Here is a 17,512-nt window from a genome sequence, read left to right as displayed (position 1 = left end):
TTTTACATATAATTAGTCGTTGTTCGGAAACACTAGTTTCCATACGTTCTCTTCTATCCAGCATTTTACTGCTTTATCTCAATAACTTTAGCACTATTTCCTCTTTGGGCTCGTAGGTGTGAGCAAGACTGGACTGCTCTTCTGCAATCTTCAACAGACAATACAAACATGTTGTCCTATGAAAGGGAATCAAAATAGTGTCAGTAGTACTAACATGACACACGACAGTCCGGCAAAGTCTGTCTTGCAAAACGAACAGGTTTTGTTCGTTTATCTCCTAACAGGATCCTTTCCCAGACATCCTCTTCGAGCTCCTGCCAACCGGATTTGTCCCAACTCTCTCCTCCTTGGCCTTTCTTCCGCAACCTTCTGCAGCTGCGCACGACCCGATCCGAAAAAAACATCTCACCACTGCAAGTGCTGCTATTGGTCCCAAGTTTCTGAGGCTGACCGGAAGGGGCGGGGCTTGTAGCTGCTTTTGCGCGCTTGCAGGGCTGCCTGAAGGAAATGATCCGTGTTGTTGCCGGAAGTAGAGAGAGGAGGGGTGTAATGGCGGCTGAGACCGAAGTCGAAACGGTGAGTGTCCATCGGCCTACCTCGGAGTTTTTATTGGTGAGAATTCTGGGGAGTGGTAGGGCCGGTAGATGAAGGCGAGGGCCTGGGTGTCCGGCTAAGAAGGCGCAGACCGCGGGGACCGTGTCGGTGGTGGCAGGCTCCGCCTGGGCGGTCGGAACCCGCCGGGACTCGGCTTGGGCAGCCCCGGGAGAGGCCGAGCCCCTCCTGAAGCCTTTTTTTTTTTTTCTTGCCACAGGCTCCGGTGGACATCGCAGAGGAGGGGTCCTGCACGGCGGCGGAGGAGCTGGCGGCTCAGAAGCGCGAACAGAGACTGCGAAAATTCCGGGAGCTGCATCTGAAGCGGGTGAGTCGCCCCGGAGACCAGCTCCGACCCGACGCCTGCCCCGGCTCGGGCGTCTTCCCTTGTGCAGGGACAAAGAAGGTGCAGCAGCAGGCCCGACAGGCCACGGCAGGGTCACCCTGAAATGAAAGCTCTGTTTATTAGTTCTAACCCTGGCAGCACATCGAGACGACTTGGAAAACTTTTGAAACTACATCTGTTCTCTGCACCACCCTCTACTCTGGTTTAATTTATCTGGGCTGGGTTTGAGAATGCATTACGAACAGCCTTCCTGCTCTATGATTGTAACAGACTTTTTATGTTATCGAAGTAGATTTGTAGAACCAGAAGTTGGAACAAAATTTACGTAGCGACAGTTAAAAAATACTGAGCACCAGGCTGGGCGTGGTGGCGCACTCCTGTGATCTCAGCACTCGGGAGGCTGAGGCAGGAGGATCCTTGCCAGTTCAAGACCAGCCTGGGCTACAGAGTGAGCTCAAGGCCAGCCTCAAGTGCATAGGGAGACCCTGTGAAACATCCCCCGCCTCCGCCCCAAATACCGAGCACACCTTTGAAAGTGTACAGTGTGTGGCCTAGCCGGTGTGTGGGAGATCAGATGTTTAAAATTAAGGCCTCTGTTGTCAAGTACTGGATACCTCACATAGCCTGAAATTATACTGTGGTAAGTGCAATGTTAGAGGTAGGAATAGAACACCCAGGGAATGCAGACAAGGAGAGATTCATAAGTTTTAAGGGGCTCGAGGGAGTGTCTTGTTCAAGAGGAGACACCTAAACTATGCTTTGAAAGATGAGTAATTACCAAATAAAGGCGTTGGAGGAGGAGATATCCAAGCAGAGGGAACAAACACGAAGGAAGAGAATTTGGAATAGGAGTGAGTCAGCAAACAATAGGAAGTAAGAATTGGGACACATTTGGGACTAAGAAAAAGGCAGTTTCTATTTCAGTTGGGAATGCTTTGACTTGACCGCTCAGACATGGTTTCACAAACCTCCAACTATTGTAGTGAAACAAATCCAAGACTATTTAAATCACAGAAATGGCCACGCATCCTTTTTTTCTTCTGGACACCATTAACCTACCAATTCCAGCCCTTAGTCTTTACCTTCTAGGTAGAAATTTAAGCTATTTATAGAACACCCTTGTTTTCTGACAGTGGCCAACTCAAGAGTCTTTTTTTTTGAGACAGGGTCTCGCTCTGCAGCTCAGGCTGGGCTTAAGCTCACGGTAATCCTCCTGCCTCAGCCTCCCGAGTGCTGGGATTACAGGCGTGCGCCACCACGCCCGGCTTAAACTCGAGTCTTGAATCTTACCACCACTCACCTCGTAAAACCCAAACTCTGTAATTAGCTTCTTTTAACACTCATTGAAATGTTCCCCGTTTGTTGCCCTTCAGTGCAGTGGGCCCAACTTTGGCTACACACTGAAGGGCATTGCATTGCCAGAGCCAAGAGTAGTATGTGAGGAGTGGTAGTAGAGAGGCCGTCTCTCTTTGTCCAGAAAAAAGTTAATGAACAATTAAACAAACATGCTTAAACATTTACTTAGAGAGATTGTGTAAAGAACATGTCTGGAAACTAAGAAGCTGGCTTCCTGAGCTGCCACCAGCCTGTGACCTAAGAAATACCTAATTTAAGTTTTTCTATTTTTTGATAGCAGGACTAGAACTCAGGACCTTGCACTTGCCGGGCAGGTGCTATGCCGCTGAGCTATATCCCCGGCCCCAAGTAATTCTTAAGATAATTTACTCAATTTGTTTTATGCAGTTAAGTTTGTTTGGAAATAGGCTCTTCCTTAGTACCTCATATTTGAAAGTCCTTTCATCTGTCACAAAATGTCAAAATATTTAAAAAAGGAGGGGAGCCTAGGAAAGTGTTAGATTGAAATAGGTGTTAAAGCCCTTTAACTGCGAATTGAGGCTTTTGCTTTGAATTAATCAGGATTTAAAAGTAGAATATCTTCCAGTGCCACAGCGGTATGCCTCCCCACTTTGCAAATCCTTGTTCTGATCCAACCCAAGGGACTGCAGAATAGTAACTTTCAGCAAACCGGAGCAGCGTCTTTTTCTTGATTGTATTTCAGCGCGGACCCTATCAGGCTGCTCCCTTGTTTAAATACATTTGATAGCTCTGTGTTGCTTTTAGGATAAAAGGAGGTCGTCTTGTTAATGTGTCCCACTTGACCCTCCTCCAGAAAAAGGCAAGCTGTATTTGGATTTCTTTTCATGTTTCGTTTGAAAAACTTTCTGTTTTATGTTTTTACTTATTTATTTTTTTGTTTTACGCTTTTAGAATGAAGCTCGTAAATTAAATCACCAGGAGGTTGTGGAAGAGGATAAAAGACTTAAGTTGCCTGCAAATTGGGAAGCCAAAAAAGCTCGTTTGGAATGGGAACTACAGGAGGAAGAAAAGAAAAAGGTGAGCAGTTACTCCACTGTCTTCATGAGTGATTTCTGCCATGCGTCTCTTGTGCTGAACAAGAGGACGTGGCAGTTGAGTAGCCCAGGTCTGGAGCCAAATGGCTGGAATTGAAACCCTGGCTCTGCTCTTAGCAGCTGCCACATTTTGGATGAGTCACTTAACCTCTGTGTACCCCTGCCTTCTCATAGATTTAATTATGAATTAAATGAGTTAATGCTCGCAAACACTTAAAACAGGTTCTGACGTCTGCCTTAACACTGAGTATTGTGTGCTCCCTTATGTCCTGCAGAAGACTGTGAAATTTCCTTTACATGTTTATGTTTTTTAAAAGTGTGACTTGAAGCCGGCAAGGTGGTACACTCCTGTAACCCCCAGCACTCGGGAGGCTGAGGCAGGAGCATCAGGAGTTGCAGGCCTGCCTGCTACGTAGCAGTGCCCTGAATCCAGAACACCCAAAACCAAACAAAATATTACTTGATGGCGTTATTGGGCGGTTTTGCTTTAAAATGGATCAAAGAGTTGTTGGCATTGTAGTCGTGGTACTGACTTTGTTTTTCCCTTTAGGAGTGTGCAGCCAGAGGGGAAGACTACGAGAAAGTGAAGCTGCTGGAGATCAGTGCAGAAGATGCAGAAAGATGGGAGAGGAAGAAGAAGAGAAAAAACCCTGATCTTGGTTTTTCAGGTAAAATTGGTCTTTCCTTTATTGAACAGGCTTATTAGGCAAGCATTGCCTTTAGTGCCTCTGGTTCTGTGAAAAGATGTGCGCCTTGTTCTTCCTTTTCCCTTTTTTCCCAAGACAGGGTCTCCCTATATATTTCAGGCTGTCCTTGAACTCACTGCGTAGCTCAGGCTGGGCTCAAACTCATGGTAATCCTCCTGCCTCAGCCTCCTGAGTGCTGGGATTACAGGCGAGCACCACCATACCTGGCGGTTCTTCCTGTGTGGAGTATTGTTTAAGAGACCAAGAAAAATGCAAACGCATCTCAGAGGGCAGCACCTAAAAAGGCAACACTTCAGTCAGCTTCTTTTATTCTTTCTGATGAAATGAATTGGTCTTTTAGCAGCATATTGAGGATAGAGACTTTGCTTAAGTTGCTGTCTCGTGCATATAATAGTTAATCTTTCTCTGAATAGTAATGAAAAGAATAATACATGTTATCTCTAATTCTTACTTTATTTTTAGATTATGCTGCTGCCCAGTTACGCCAGTATCACCGGCTGACCAAGCAGATCAAACCTGACATGGAAAGCTATGAGAGACTGAGAGAAAAACAGTAAGTCCACAAGTGTAATGCAAGTCCTTTTTCATACCGAGGTGCTATGGACTTATTTGCGTACATATGGATGTACACCTACATATATACATACATAAATACAAACAACCTTTTATTCCCCCAGTACTGCAGTCTGGGTCCAAAGCCTTTGCACTGAGCTATAACTCCAACCCCTTTTCTATTTTATTTTAAGATGGGATCGTCTAAGTTGCTTAGGCTATCGTTGAACTTGTGATCTTCCTGTCTCAGCCTCCCAGAGTTTTGGGATTACAGGTGTGCTCCACTGTGTCCAGCTCAAACATATTTTAACGTAGGGGTTTGGGTTACAGCTGTCTTAAGTAGGGACACTGTTTTGTCACTATTTATTAACCATTTCGTAGCAGTTAATCTAATTGCTTGGTTTTCTTTTGAACTTGGTATTTTGAGCGTTGAACGGTTAATACCCAGTTGATCATAATTAAATACTATTTAGGAGGCAGAATACTTTAGTGCTGGGGTGGGTGAGCTTTTTCTTTTCCTTTGTTTATAGTGCTGGGGAGTAAACCCAGGGCCTGGGGCATCCAAGGCAAGTGCCCTACCTCTGAGCTATGCTCGTAGCCCTCCTCAGCCTTTTTTTTTTTGGTTTTGTTTTGTTTTTTTTCTGGTACCGGGAATTGAACTCACGACCTTGTGCTTGCCAGGCAGGTGCTGTGCCGCTGAGCTAAATCCCCAGCCCCCTTCTGAGCTTTTTTTTAAAGCCCAAATAGTAAATATTTTGGGTTGTGTGTGCCATAGGCCTTGGTAAGAACTGCTCACCTGTGCTGCTGCGATTTGGAAGCAGTCACACAGGGTACCCAAATGGTCGCTTTTGGCTATGTCCCAATAAAACTGTTTTCAAAGCCAGGCAGTGGGCAGTGGTTTGCAGACCCCTGCTGTAGTGGAAAGAGAAATAACCTAAGCTTAGAACCCCTAATCTCAATTCTTTGTGATTTTCATAATTCCTTTAAACTCTGGGCATTGGCCCAGTAGAATGAAAAAGGTATTGGAGTAGGTAATTTCTTAGGTTTGTTCTAATCTTGTCTTATTTCTTTAGGGTGGGAATCCCACAGTAAATATATGTGTATACTTCATCTTTTGTCATGAGTGGTAGTTTAGTTTGAAATTTGCAAATGGAACACTTGCAGTGTTACTGTAAACCATTTTGCTATCTTTTCAGTGGAGAAGAGTTTTTCCCAACATCCAACAGTCTTCTTCATGGGACACACGTGCCTTCCACAGAGGAGATCGATAGAATGGTCATAGATCTGGAAAAACAGTAAGTACCACGTAGGGCGTCCTGAGCTGTTAAATGCTGACCAACAGAACAGACTTCCGTGTGCATCCGAGTCTACGTGCTTTGAATGAATTGGACAGGCAGAAATGACACTTGCAGTTTCTGACCCGGCACGGATAGTGGTTTTGGAGTTAGACAGCAAGTCTGGGTTGAGTCTGTATGATTTGGGGTGGGTATGAAGGTGTCGTGGGATGGAATTGTTACTGAGGAAGCAGTTCTGCGTCACTCTGACAGAGCCCCTGGGATAAGCGGCTTACAGGGAGGAAAGGTTCATTCTGGCCCAGCGTTCCAGAGCTTTCAGTCCATGGTCTCTCGCCCGCTGCTCTGGGCTGTGGTGGGCAGAGTACGTCACAGTGGGAGCGGATGACTGAGGAGACCTGTTCACATCATGGTGGGCAGAAAGGAAAGTGAGAGAGCAAGGAAGATTTAGGGTCCCAGGATCTTCCTGGGGCTTACTCCCTGTGACCCCCAACTTCCTCCTGCTGGGTCCTATTTGTTAAAGGTTCCACCATCTCCAGCCTGCACTATGTGACCTTGTCTTAAAAAAAAAAAAAAAATCCTTATATAGCATAGGCTGGCCTTGAGCTTGTGGCAATCCTCCTGCTTCAGCCCCCCCAGTGCTGGGGTTGTAGTTGGGTGTCACCACGCCTGCCTGATATTCTTGGTACGTACCTGAGATTGTGCTGCTAACTAGTAGTTTCAGTTTTGATATTGATGACGACTAAGCTTGCTTCCCCCCCATTTTACATACTGATTCTAATCGTAGCTATCTGTGTGATTTATTAAGATAAAAAAGGCAGTTTTGATCTTTATTAATTATTGTCTTTCCTTCAGAATTGAAAAACGAGACAAATACAGCCGAAGACGTCCTTACAATGATGATGCAGACATCGACTACATTAATGAAAGAAATGCCAAATTCAACAAGAAAGCGGAAAGGTTCTATGGGAAGTATACGGCTGAAATTAAGCAGAACTTGGAGAGAGGAACAGCTGTTTAATCGCTGCTTTTAGGAGCTTAAGAATGGAGTGCAAATTTCTGCTCCCAAACTGAAGCTCTCTTCACTATTTCACCAGTAAACCAGAACATAGCCTTGCCTTCCCACTCAGCATTTTGAAATAATAAATGTTTTTTCTTAAATGTAAACTTCTGTGTATATTTCCACAGTTTTGTGCTAGACTAAAAGATATATTTCTTGCAGTGAAGTTGTTTTGTAAAAACCTACTTTGTATAAGTCCTGATTATATTATTTTTCTATGTATTTTAAGTGTGTATAACTGTTTCACCTTTGAGACATTCTGGGCTTAACATTGCTGGCAGTGCGCAGAGATGCAGTCAGTGTTGCTTGGACTATCGTTAGGAATTCGACAAAATCCAGAGCCGGGCTGCGGGTGCCCTGGGGCTGGGGACTGAATGCGGCCGTGGCCCTTGGAGCTGCTGGTGCAGTCCGTGCTGCACAGAACCAAGTACAGGGAGCAGCAGGACCATCCTCGCTGAGTAGCTACTGTTAGGGTTTGTGTCTGAATGTCGCCCCAGGTCCTCGTGCAGTCATGGGGCGGGTAGTTTGCATACAGTGTAAGGGAGGGAAAGAGGCTGCTTGTCACCGTTTCCGCCTTTTGTGCTCTTGTTGCTTTTGTTGTTTTCCACCGCCATGAACTGTTGCCCACTTCCATGCGCCACTCCGCCTTGGACCCAGCCGAGTATGGCCTGAAATTTCCACAAACAGTGAGCTGGTAAACCTTTCCTTGCTTTCTTTTGTGCATCGGGTATTTTGTCCCAGCAACGAGAGAAAAGTAACCAAGACGGCTACCATGTGTAGTGTTTTTTAAAAGAACAATAAAATGCTTTGGAATAGAATCTGTACTAATTATTTTTAATTTAAGACAAAGGCTGGGGGTGTAGCTCAGTGGTAGAGTGCTTTTCCCTGGGCAGAGTCCCCACCACTGGGAAATACAGATATCTACATATAGATAGACATAAGTATATCTGTATCTGAATCCCTTATACCTAGTAACCATGTTCTATATCAACTCATAGTCTTGTTTTATCTTTATTTCTATCCACGTCCCCCCTACCTCTTGTTACTTTGAAGCAAATGCTAGATGTACAATTTTATCTATAAATAGTTGGGTATGTATCTCTGAAAAAAAACTTAAAATACTATTAAAATTATTAAACTTTTTTTTTTTTTTTTTTGGTCTTTTTGAGACAGGGTTTCACTGTGTAGTTCAGGCTGGCTTTGACCTCACTTTGTAGCCCAGGCTGGCCTTGAACTCACAGCAGTCCTGCCTCAGCCTCCTGAGTATTGGGAGTATGTGCCATCAAAACTATTAAACTTACCACAGAAGTAGTTCTATTTTTGTACGACTCTAGAGAAAAAGATTCTTTTGTATGTTGATTAAAATCCTAAATATTAAAAAGAAATCTGAAATCAGAAAATTTTACAAATACTTCAGCTTTTGAAAACAATTTAATATTTAGTGTCACTGGTCATCGCCCATTTTAGAATTACTGTACAGTAACACATTTTTTTTTTCCCTGTTCACTCTTTTTTCCTGTCCTGCCATTTCTGTGTGGTTAGTCACAAGTCTGTCACAAACCTTGCTGCTCCTGAAAATACACTGATATGTTCCAGTATTTCTGTCTCTGCTACCTTAGTTCAAGCCTGAATACCACAGTAGATGTAAGAAAAACCTTCCAGTAGAATCTGACAATGTGTTTAAAAGAATAATTCACTGAGACTTAGCAGTTTACTCAAAAGTGTACAAGTAGCTGTAGACCATGTTAGCTGCCTGCCCAACCTTAGTTCTTCCTTACTGGCCATGATACTGGTGATCAAATGTTACAATGCTGGCTGAGATGATGCAAGTGAAATTCTGAGAAATGTTTTACCTTCCTGATTCGGGAGTTGCTACTCCATGCTTTTGCCCTCTTCCTGCTTGAATCACGTCCAGGAGCCTGGAGTTGGAGCAGCTGTTTTGTGTCATGAAGTAATAAGCATGAGGACAAAAGTCAGCATGCAGAGGACAGTGGAGCAGAGTTTGGGCTCCTGCAAGGATCGGAAGGAATAGTACGTGACCCTCCCAGATGGCCAGAAGCAGTGTTCTCATCAACCAGAGTGGAGAATTTCATCATGTGTATTAGGCAACTTCTTGTTACTGTAACAAAATACCTGAGGGAATCACAAAGGGAAGTTAATTTTAGTTTATAGTTTTGTAGATTCCAGCCCATGCTTAGATGAACCTCTTGCTTTTAGGCCTGTGGTGATGCAGTATGTTATGATGGGGAGCAGGTCGCAGGGCAGGTTGCTTATTTCATAGTGGTCAAGAATCGAAGGAGAGGACGAGACTGGGACCCCACAATCCTGTTCAAGGCCCCGCCCCAGCAACCTAAAACCTGCCCCTAGGCCTCACCTCTTAAACGTTCCACCACCTCCAGTGCCACCATAGGCCCTTCGAGGACACATTTATCCAAACTCTAGTAACGGAGTATTGAGTGGAATGCTGAGAAAGTTCTTGCCTCGGTAGTGGAGAATAGCTAACCACTGCTTGGAGCTCACCTAACAAGACCCGAAAGCATCAAACCATTCCCAAATAAATTAGCTGCATTCCAGAATAAAGATCAAGAGAATTATGTTAAAAACCCCCAAATATCTAGCAGCTAACAATATCAGCTTCACAGTGTCCAGCATCTAATCATAGAACGAGGAAAACAAGAATCATAGGTAGAAGAAAAGCCAATGAACCCACTTAAAGCAAGAGCTGATACATTAGAAGTAAGAGACAAGAAAATTAAGTTATTTTAATTGTACCCTACATGATCAAAAAGTTAATCATGAAAAAAAATCGATCCTTTGGTTCATGAGCATGATGACGGGTGTTCATGCCATCTGCATGAGATGTGCCTTCCTCAGACCTTGTTATGACATTTGCATGTTACCCATCTGATGTGAAAAAAACAACATTGAACGAGACTTGAAAACTACAGCGTCTGAGATGAAAAATAAACTGGATAGACTAACAACCCATTATACAGCACAGAAGAAGAGATTTGGGAATACGGAGATGTAGCAACAGAAACCAACACCAAGCATAGAAGGTAAAAACAATGAAAAGGTCTGAACAAAAGCATCACTGACTTGTGGGACCCAGTACATGCAATTTGGAGTTCCCCAAATATAAGAAGACTGACGCTATTGCCCAGAGAAGCTGAAATTTCATCTGACTGACTTCTGTTGAAGTATGAGCAGGTGTGAGAAGCATCTGGAAGCCACGTGCTGCGCTGAGGTTTTCTCCTGGACCCAGTCAGCAGGACAGAAGGAGCTGAAAGGTCCTAACTGTCTGAGGTGCAATCGGCAAGATACATTTCTCCTTAGGGAAGTGAGGGCTTGAGGCTCTCTTGCTCAGGCGCCCAGTTGCAGAGTTGACAAGGGCTGGGTCTGGCTGGAATAAAACAGCTCAGTTATACTGCCTCGCAGTGGGGCCCAGGTTCTGGGTGGCTCTGAATGACTTGGCTCCCCTGGGATTCTACTAAGGCCTTGGTGGGATTGCTGTTGGTGCTGCGTGGGTAATCCATGCAAATGCTCAGGGCAGGGTGCCGGTGCAGAGTGAAAGCTAGGAATGCTGGCGGTTCTTACAATGGTCCCCGCTTCTCAGTAGGGCTGTCCTACTCTCTCCTTTCTCAGGCAATAAGCACTGCACTGCGTGACAGCTCTTAAAAGTGCAGACTCAAGTGCCAAATGAGCTGGATTCAAACCCTCGCTCCTCCATTGGCCAGGGGAAAGATCCCAGGCCAGTCGCCTATATTAGTCTGCAAGAGCTGCCATTGCTGAGTGCCACAGACCGAGCGCCTTCCACATGCACCACCATCTGCCAAGGTCAGGGACCAGCAGGCTTCCTGTGTTCCAGGTGGCTGCCTTCTCACTGCGTCCTCAGCTGGTCTGTCCTCTGTACTTTCACACTCCTGGTGTCTCTTCCTCTCCTTATAAGGACGGCAGTCCTGCTGGCTTAGGGTCCCCCATAACCTCATTTAATCTTAACAATTACTTCCTTAAAGTCCCTATTTCCCAGTACAGTCACGCTGGGAGTTAGGGCCTCCATATAGAAATCGGGGGAGGGAGGCACAATTCGGTCCATGACATCCCTCAAGCAGTGTGTGTCCCCATGTCCCCAGTTCTAAGGTTTTAATAACACCTGTCCCAGAGGACTATATGTGAAGTGTGTAGGCCAGTGCCTGCTCAGAGTGGGTTCTATGTGAGTGATGAGAGCGCTAATAAAATGCACAACTGTAACATCTTCATGGCCTTTTTCTGCACTGCATCTACTCTCCAAATCAAGATAATGCCAAATTGAATTTCTTTTTTTTTAAAAATAAGTTTTATTTATTTATTTAGTCTTTTGAGACAGTGGCTCACTATGCAGTTCAAGCTGGCCTTGAGGTTACTTTGTAGCCCAGGCTGTTTTCGAACTCCCAACTATCCTCCTGCCTCAGCCTCCTGAGTGCTGGGATTACAGGCGTGTGCCACCACACCTGGCCCAAATTGAATTTCTGAAATCTTCCAGGGAGATAAGATTTCTGTGTGATTTTTTTCCCCCACTCCTGAAAACCTGAGTCATTTTGAAATTTTTATTTATTTTTTTAAGGCAGAGTCTCACTATATAGTCCAGGCTGGCCTCGAATTCATGGCATTCCTCCTGCCTCAGCCTCCCCAGTGCTAGGATTATAGGTGTGTGCCACCAGGCCTGGTGTAACCTTAGTCATTTTTATCTTTTTGGTCTTTTTGAGCTAGGGTCTCGCTATGCAGTTCAGGCTGGCCTTGACCTCACTTTGGAGCCCAGGCTGGCCATGAACTCACAGAGATTTTCTCTCCTCAGCCTCCTGAGTGCTGGGATTATAGGCGTGCGCCACCACGCCCAGCACCTTAGTCATTTTAAAAAAAGCTGACAGAGACTTCCTCTCTTTGCCAACCCGGCTTTGGAGAGGGCAGAACCTTGGGAGCGCTGAGCTTTCCTTCCCCAGCCTCCCTCCTGCCCGGCCTCAGCCCGGCGGCTGTAACCGGTGGAAGTTTTGCAGCCCGCTGGCTGTGTTGCTCCTCTGGGGTCGCTTGAGAAGTTCATCATTTATGCAGGATGCACTTTGGGTTCTCCCCGGGCTGCTTCTCCTGTCTAAAGCAGTTAAAGTCAAAATCCAGTTTCGGAGAAACGACCACTATTTGTGCAGCCGGGGATCTGAGGCTGAGAGTTCCCATCTGGCTTTTGGCTAGGATAGAACCAGGACCCAAAGCTGAATCATTAGAAGCACACAGACATGCCCAGCCCAACTCTGTCTTTAAAAATGCTCACAGTCTGGATAAAGATCCGGACGTATCTCATCTGGCTGAACGGTCTGATGTGTGCTTCTTCAGCTGGAAGTGGCCCTCTGAGGAGCGATATATAAAGAGCTCCCGTCTTTGAAACATAGCTCAGGGTGTGTGGAAGGTTTATATAATGCACAGGGGACAACGGTCTTTGAAAGGGAGTCGGAGTAGGAAGCCAGAGACGAATCAACACCACCTTAATAAAGTCCGGGAAACGTTTTAGCGCCCCCTTGTGGGAACCGAGAAGCACACTTTCAAATCACTTCGTTGTGGTGCTGAACCCAGGGAATGTTAATCTAAGTACATCCTCTGCTCTATTTTATTTTATTTATTTTTTTTTGCAGTGCTAAAGATGGAACCCAAGGGGAATTCTACCACTGAGCTGCATTCATCAGGCTTTTAATTTTTTTTTTTTAATTTTGGGACAGAGTCTGTGTAAGTTGCCCAGGCTAGCCTTGAATTTGTGATCCTCTTGCCTCAGCCTCCTGGGTAGCTGGGATTACACGAGTGCATCATCATGCCCGGCTAGAGTCAGTCATACTTTTTAAACCTAAGCAGCAAGTGTCCCAACCAGAAATTTCATTACGGAGAGTTAGTAGAAAAAAAATCTTTTTTTTAGGCATAACATTAATCCAGCATCATTTTTTTTGTTTTTTTTTTGTTTTTTTTCCGGTACCGGGAACTGAACTCACGACATTGCGCTTGCCAGGCAGGCGCTTTTGCCGCTGAGCTAAATCCCCAGCCCTAATTCAACATCATTGTAGAAAATTACTTCTAATTTGGCAGGGGTAGGTGGGCGTGGTGGCGCACGCCTGTAATCCCAGCATTCGTGCGACGGCGGCAGAAGGATCATTGTGAGTTTAAGACCAGCTTGGGCTACAAAGTGAGCTCAAGGCCAGCCTGAACTGCAGATCGAGACCCTGTCTCAAAAAAAGACAAAAACAGAAACAAAAACTGATTTGGCAGGGGTTGGGGGAAGAGAGGTGTTTATGAAATCCTTAAGAACGGAAGCCACATGACTAATTTCAATCTCTTTATACAAACAGAAGTGTAACTGACATACAGTAAAGCATGCACTCTTGAGTGTATTTGGAGGTGGATTTGTACATGGGTATAGGCCTGTGCAGCCCCAACCAGGTCAAGGTGAGAGAGGATCCCTCATGACCTCTCCCAGTCACACTACCCTGAAACGTAGCCACTGATCGGACTTTTGTCACCTTGGATTGTCTGCACAGCTTTGGTGCTTCCTCTAAGTGGAATCACATAGTATTTTTACTTTTTCAATTTGAATGTCTTTCCTCAACAATGTGACTGTGAGATTTGCCCAGGTTGTGTGCTGGATTTGTCTCTAACTGCATTCCAATCTTGAGATTATCTCAGCCTATAAGGAGGCAGGAAATGGAGGCAGAATAAAATTAGAGAGAGCTCTTTGGTGCAATTTTTTGTTTTGTCTTTTTGAGACAGGGTCTCGCTATATAGTTCAGGCTGGTCCTGAACTCACTACCTAGCCCAAGCTGGCCTTGAGTTTTCAGCAATCCTCCTGCCTCAGCCTCCTCGGTGCTGGGATTATGGGTGTGTGCCACTATGCCCAGTTTTTGATGCAGTTTTAGAGTTACAGATTAGGGCTCTAGGAGAATGGTGATTGTAGTACTGTGGGAGGAGAAGTCTTCAATGATTTGTCCTATTACCCTGTGGCCTGTGGGGAGCTGACAGCTTATCTTCTTAATTAACCACTCTTCAGACTTCGAGGATGTATATTTTATTAAATTAAATTAATTAATTGAGCCAGGTGTGGTGGCGCACACCTGTAATCCCAGCATTTGGGAGGCTGAGGCAGGAGGATTATTGCAAGTTCGAGACCAGCCTGGGCTACAAAGTGAGCTCAAGGCCAGCCTGAACTGCACAGCAAAACCGTGTCTCAAAAAAAAGACAAAAAAATAATTTTTTTTGGTACCAGGAATCAAACTCAGGACCTTGTGCTTGCCAGGCAGGCACTATGCCACTGAACTATATCCCTAGCCTAAGTACGTATATTTTAGCTGTAGCCTAGAAGCCCCAATTTCATGTGAACTAGATTTAGATGAGATCCTAGACTCAGCTGTAATGGGATGAGGCTGGGAGGTTTTGGAAGAAAAGGAGTGGGTGTATTTTGCCAGTGGAAAGGTTGTTGCCAAAGGATGGGAGATGATAAATTAGTATCTTCGAAGATGGCCATGCCCCTATATGTCCCATCCCGTTTTCTCTTATCACAATATATCGCTGACGGTCCTCCCTTAGGGAGTGCTACACTAGTTTGCCAGGGCTACTGTAAGCAGGTACCCCAGCTGGTGTGAATTGGGAGACAGTTTTATTGTTTCACAGTTATGGAGGCTGGCAGTCAAGGTGTTGACAGGATTGTATTTTTCTGAGAGCTGTGGAGGGGAAATCTATTCCGTGCCTCTCCCCAGTCTTTGAGTAGTTTCCTGGAAATGCCTGGCGTGTCGCGTCCTCCGCTCTGCCTTCATCTTCTCGTGCATTCTCCGTGTGCGCATCTGTCTCCAGAATCCCCTTTTAATAAGCACTCCACCCATGTTGGATTACGGCCCATCTGAATGACTTCACTTTAACTTGACTGCCTTTGTCAAGACTCTTTCTCTAAAAAGGATCACATTCTGAGTATTTCAACGTATGAATTTGGAGGGCATATAATTTAAAATGAGTGAGGACTGTGCTTTCCCCCCTTGAACTTGGGTGGGCCCTGACGGCTGTGATAACACAAAACCAGAGACTTCTGCAGCCAGGTCGTAAGAGGTAATGCAGCTTCCACCTTACTCTCTCATCCGGCCCTTGGCTTTGGAATCCAGCCCCCAAGTTGTGAAGAAGCCAGGCCATATGGAATGGCCATCTGCGGATCTTCATTGACATCCAGAATCAACTGATAGATATTTGAGCGAACAGCTTTCGAATAATTTTAGTCTCCAGCCTTGGTGTCTTACCCTTGAGGCACCAGAGGTTGTGTATCACAGTCACACCTGTCCCCCAGTTCTTGTCCAAATTTCATACCCGCTGAAACCATGACAGATAAAAAAATATAGTTGTCGGGGCTGGGGATTTAGCTCAGCGGCAAAAGCGCCTGCCTGGCAAGCGCAAGGTCGTGAGTTCGGTTCCCGGAACCGGAGAAAAACCAAAAAAAAAAAAAAAAAAAAATAGTTGTTGTTTTCAGCCCGCTAACTTTTGGGATGATTTGTTACACAACGTTAGATAACTAATACATATTACCTACTTCATAGGGCTTGTGTTAGTGAGCTTTCTGTTGCTGTGACAAAATACCTCAGAAGAACAACTTAAAAGGAGGAAGGATTTATTTTGGTTTATGCTGTCAGAGGTTTCAGGCCACGGTTCCTTGGCCTTGTTGCCCTGGGCCTGTGGTGAGGCAGAGCATTTTGGTGAAGGGCATGTGGTAGATGAAAGCTGCTCCCCTTGTAGGGGCTGGGAAGCAAAAATAAAAAGAGAGAGGGGGACAGGATGCCAATTTCCCCTTCAAGGGCATGCCCCTCATGATCTAATTTCTTTCCATTAGGCGCTACCTCCTGAAAGTCACAATTCAAGAAAGTCACAATTCAATAACGCCAGAGACCAAGGCCAGAGACCAAGCCTTCGAAACATGAGCCTTAGGGGAATATTTAAATTCCAAACATAACAGGGTTCTTGTAAAGTTTAAAATGAGCCTATAGTTAGAATGATGCTCAGCCCATAGAAACTCAAGAGAACAAACTTCCTTAGGAATAGAGTGATGTTATAAAATATATATTTGGCCCTGTGCTCGCAGCTTCTGAGACAGGGTTTCTGATGCTCTTGTAGCCGGGTTCCAGGAGCCTCTTGTGCGCTGAGGTTTGGTCTTTGCTCCCGGTTCCTGACCCAGAGCTCATGGTTATCTCTGTACTTTCCTGAATGACAGCAGTATCCCCTTTTAATGAGGCCAGCCTTCTCCCATACCTCACTGTGTGCATCTCTTCGATCTGGCCATCTGTATCCTTTGCAGTGATAAATGTAAACAAGTAATCCCTAAGCTCTGAGAGCAACTCTAGCAAATTAACTGAACCCAAGGAAGGGATGGTGGGGATCCTGATTTATAGGGGGATGGTCAGAAGTGTTGGTGACAACTTACAGCCTGTGGGGCTAAGCCCTCAGTCTGTGGGACCTGACACTCTCTCCAAGTAGAAGGTGTCAGGACGCAGCTCAGTGACGGGCCAGCCAGTTCTCCCAGGAAGAACGGATTGGTTGTGGGTGGGGAAATCCTCACACAGTTGGGTGATCAGAGAGGTGGAATCTTCTGTATTGTTTGTGGTGTGAGAATTTCTTCAAGAAGTTTGAATTTCTTTAAGAAGATTAATAAACTGTGGGAAGATTGCTGGGCATGGTGGTGCACACCTGTAATCCTAGCAGTTGGAAGACTGTGGCAGGAGGACCTCAAGTTCAAAGCCAGCCTCAGCAGCTTAATGAGACCCTGCTTAAACAAACAAATGAACAAAGTGGGGAATTATACAATCAGGTGTCATTTAATTTGGGGCACACTTTTTTTATTTTTATGAGACAAGATCTCACTATGTAGTTCAGGCTGCCCTTGAATTCACTATGGAGCCCAATCTGGCCTGGGACTCATGGCAATCCTCCTGCCTCAGCCTCCTGAGTATTGGGACCACAGGTAACACCAAGCCCAGCCGTTGGCCACACATTCTCATAAATGCGTCCTTAGACAGTCTCACTGTAGGTGAACATCACAGAGTCTACCCATGCAAAGTAAGATGCCACGGGTCACCAGGTGATACAGTCTTATTATATTGCAATCCTGTCTTATATGTGGTTTATCTTTGGCCGGATCCTCATTGTGTAGCATGTGACTATAGAGTAGCATTTAATGACTAAATGTTATTCAAAGAAGAAAAAGAAAATTTAAAAGTCATTTAGATATACACATACCTATGTTTATAGCAGCACAACTCACAATAGTTAAATCTTAGAAGCAGCCTACATATCCATCAGCAGATGAATGGATAGAGAAAATACTGTGTTTATACATAATGGACTACTTGGTCATAAAGAAAGATAAAGTTGAGTCATTTGTAGGCAAATGGATGCCCCTTGAGACCATAATGTTAGTGAAATATATCAGACACAAGTTTTTTCCCTGCCAGATATACCCAGTAATCTGACTTTAGTGGCTAGGAAAACAGAAGCATGTTTTCCATTCTAATGGA

At 45.0% G+C, this 17,512-nt stretch overlaps 1 protein-coding gene across 1 annotated transcript; it reads left to right on the top strand.

Annotated features, from left to right (window-relative positions):
* Positions 1 to 467: 467 nt before the first annotated feature.
* Positions 468 to 7,066, top strand: Syf2 (SYF2 pre-mRNA-splicing factor). The gene is made up of 7 exons (XM_005394818.1): positions 468 to 576; positions 812 to 919; positions 3,206 to 3,331; positions 3,899 to 4,016; positions 4,518 to 4,608; positions 5,804 to 5,902; positions 6,755 to 7,066. Exons 1-7 carry the CDS (start codon positions 508 to 510, stop codon positions 6,918 to 6,920), a joined length of 777 nt encoding a protein of 258 aa, XP_005394875.1. The 5' UTR covers positions 468 to 507; the 3' UTR covers positions 6,921 to 7,066.
* Positions 7,067 to 17,512: the final 10,446 nt, after the last annotated feature.

The sequence above is a fragment of the Chinchilla lanigera genome, unplaced genomic scaffold (assembly GCF_000276665.1).
Source record: "Chinchilla lanigera isolate Chin_1 unplaced genomic scaffold, ChiLan1.0 scaffold00051, whole genome shotgun sequence".
NCBI classification, from domain to species: domain Eukaryota; kingdom Metazoa; phylum Chordata; class Mammalia; order Rodentia; family Chinchillidae; genus Chinchilla; species Chinchilla lanigera.
The sequence above is the reverse complement of the archived record's forward strand: the minus strand, read 5'-3'. Positions and strand labels throughout refer to the sequence as shown.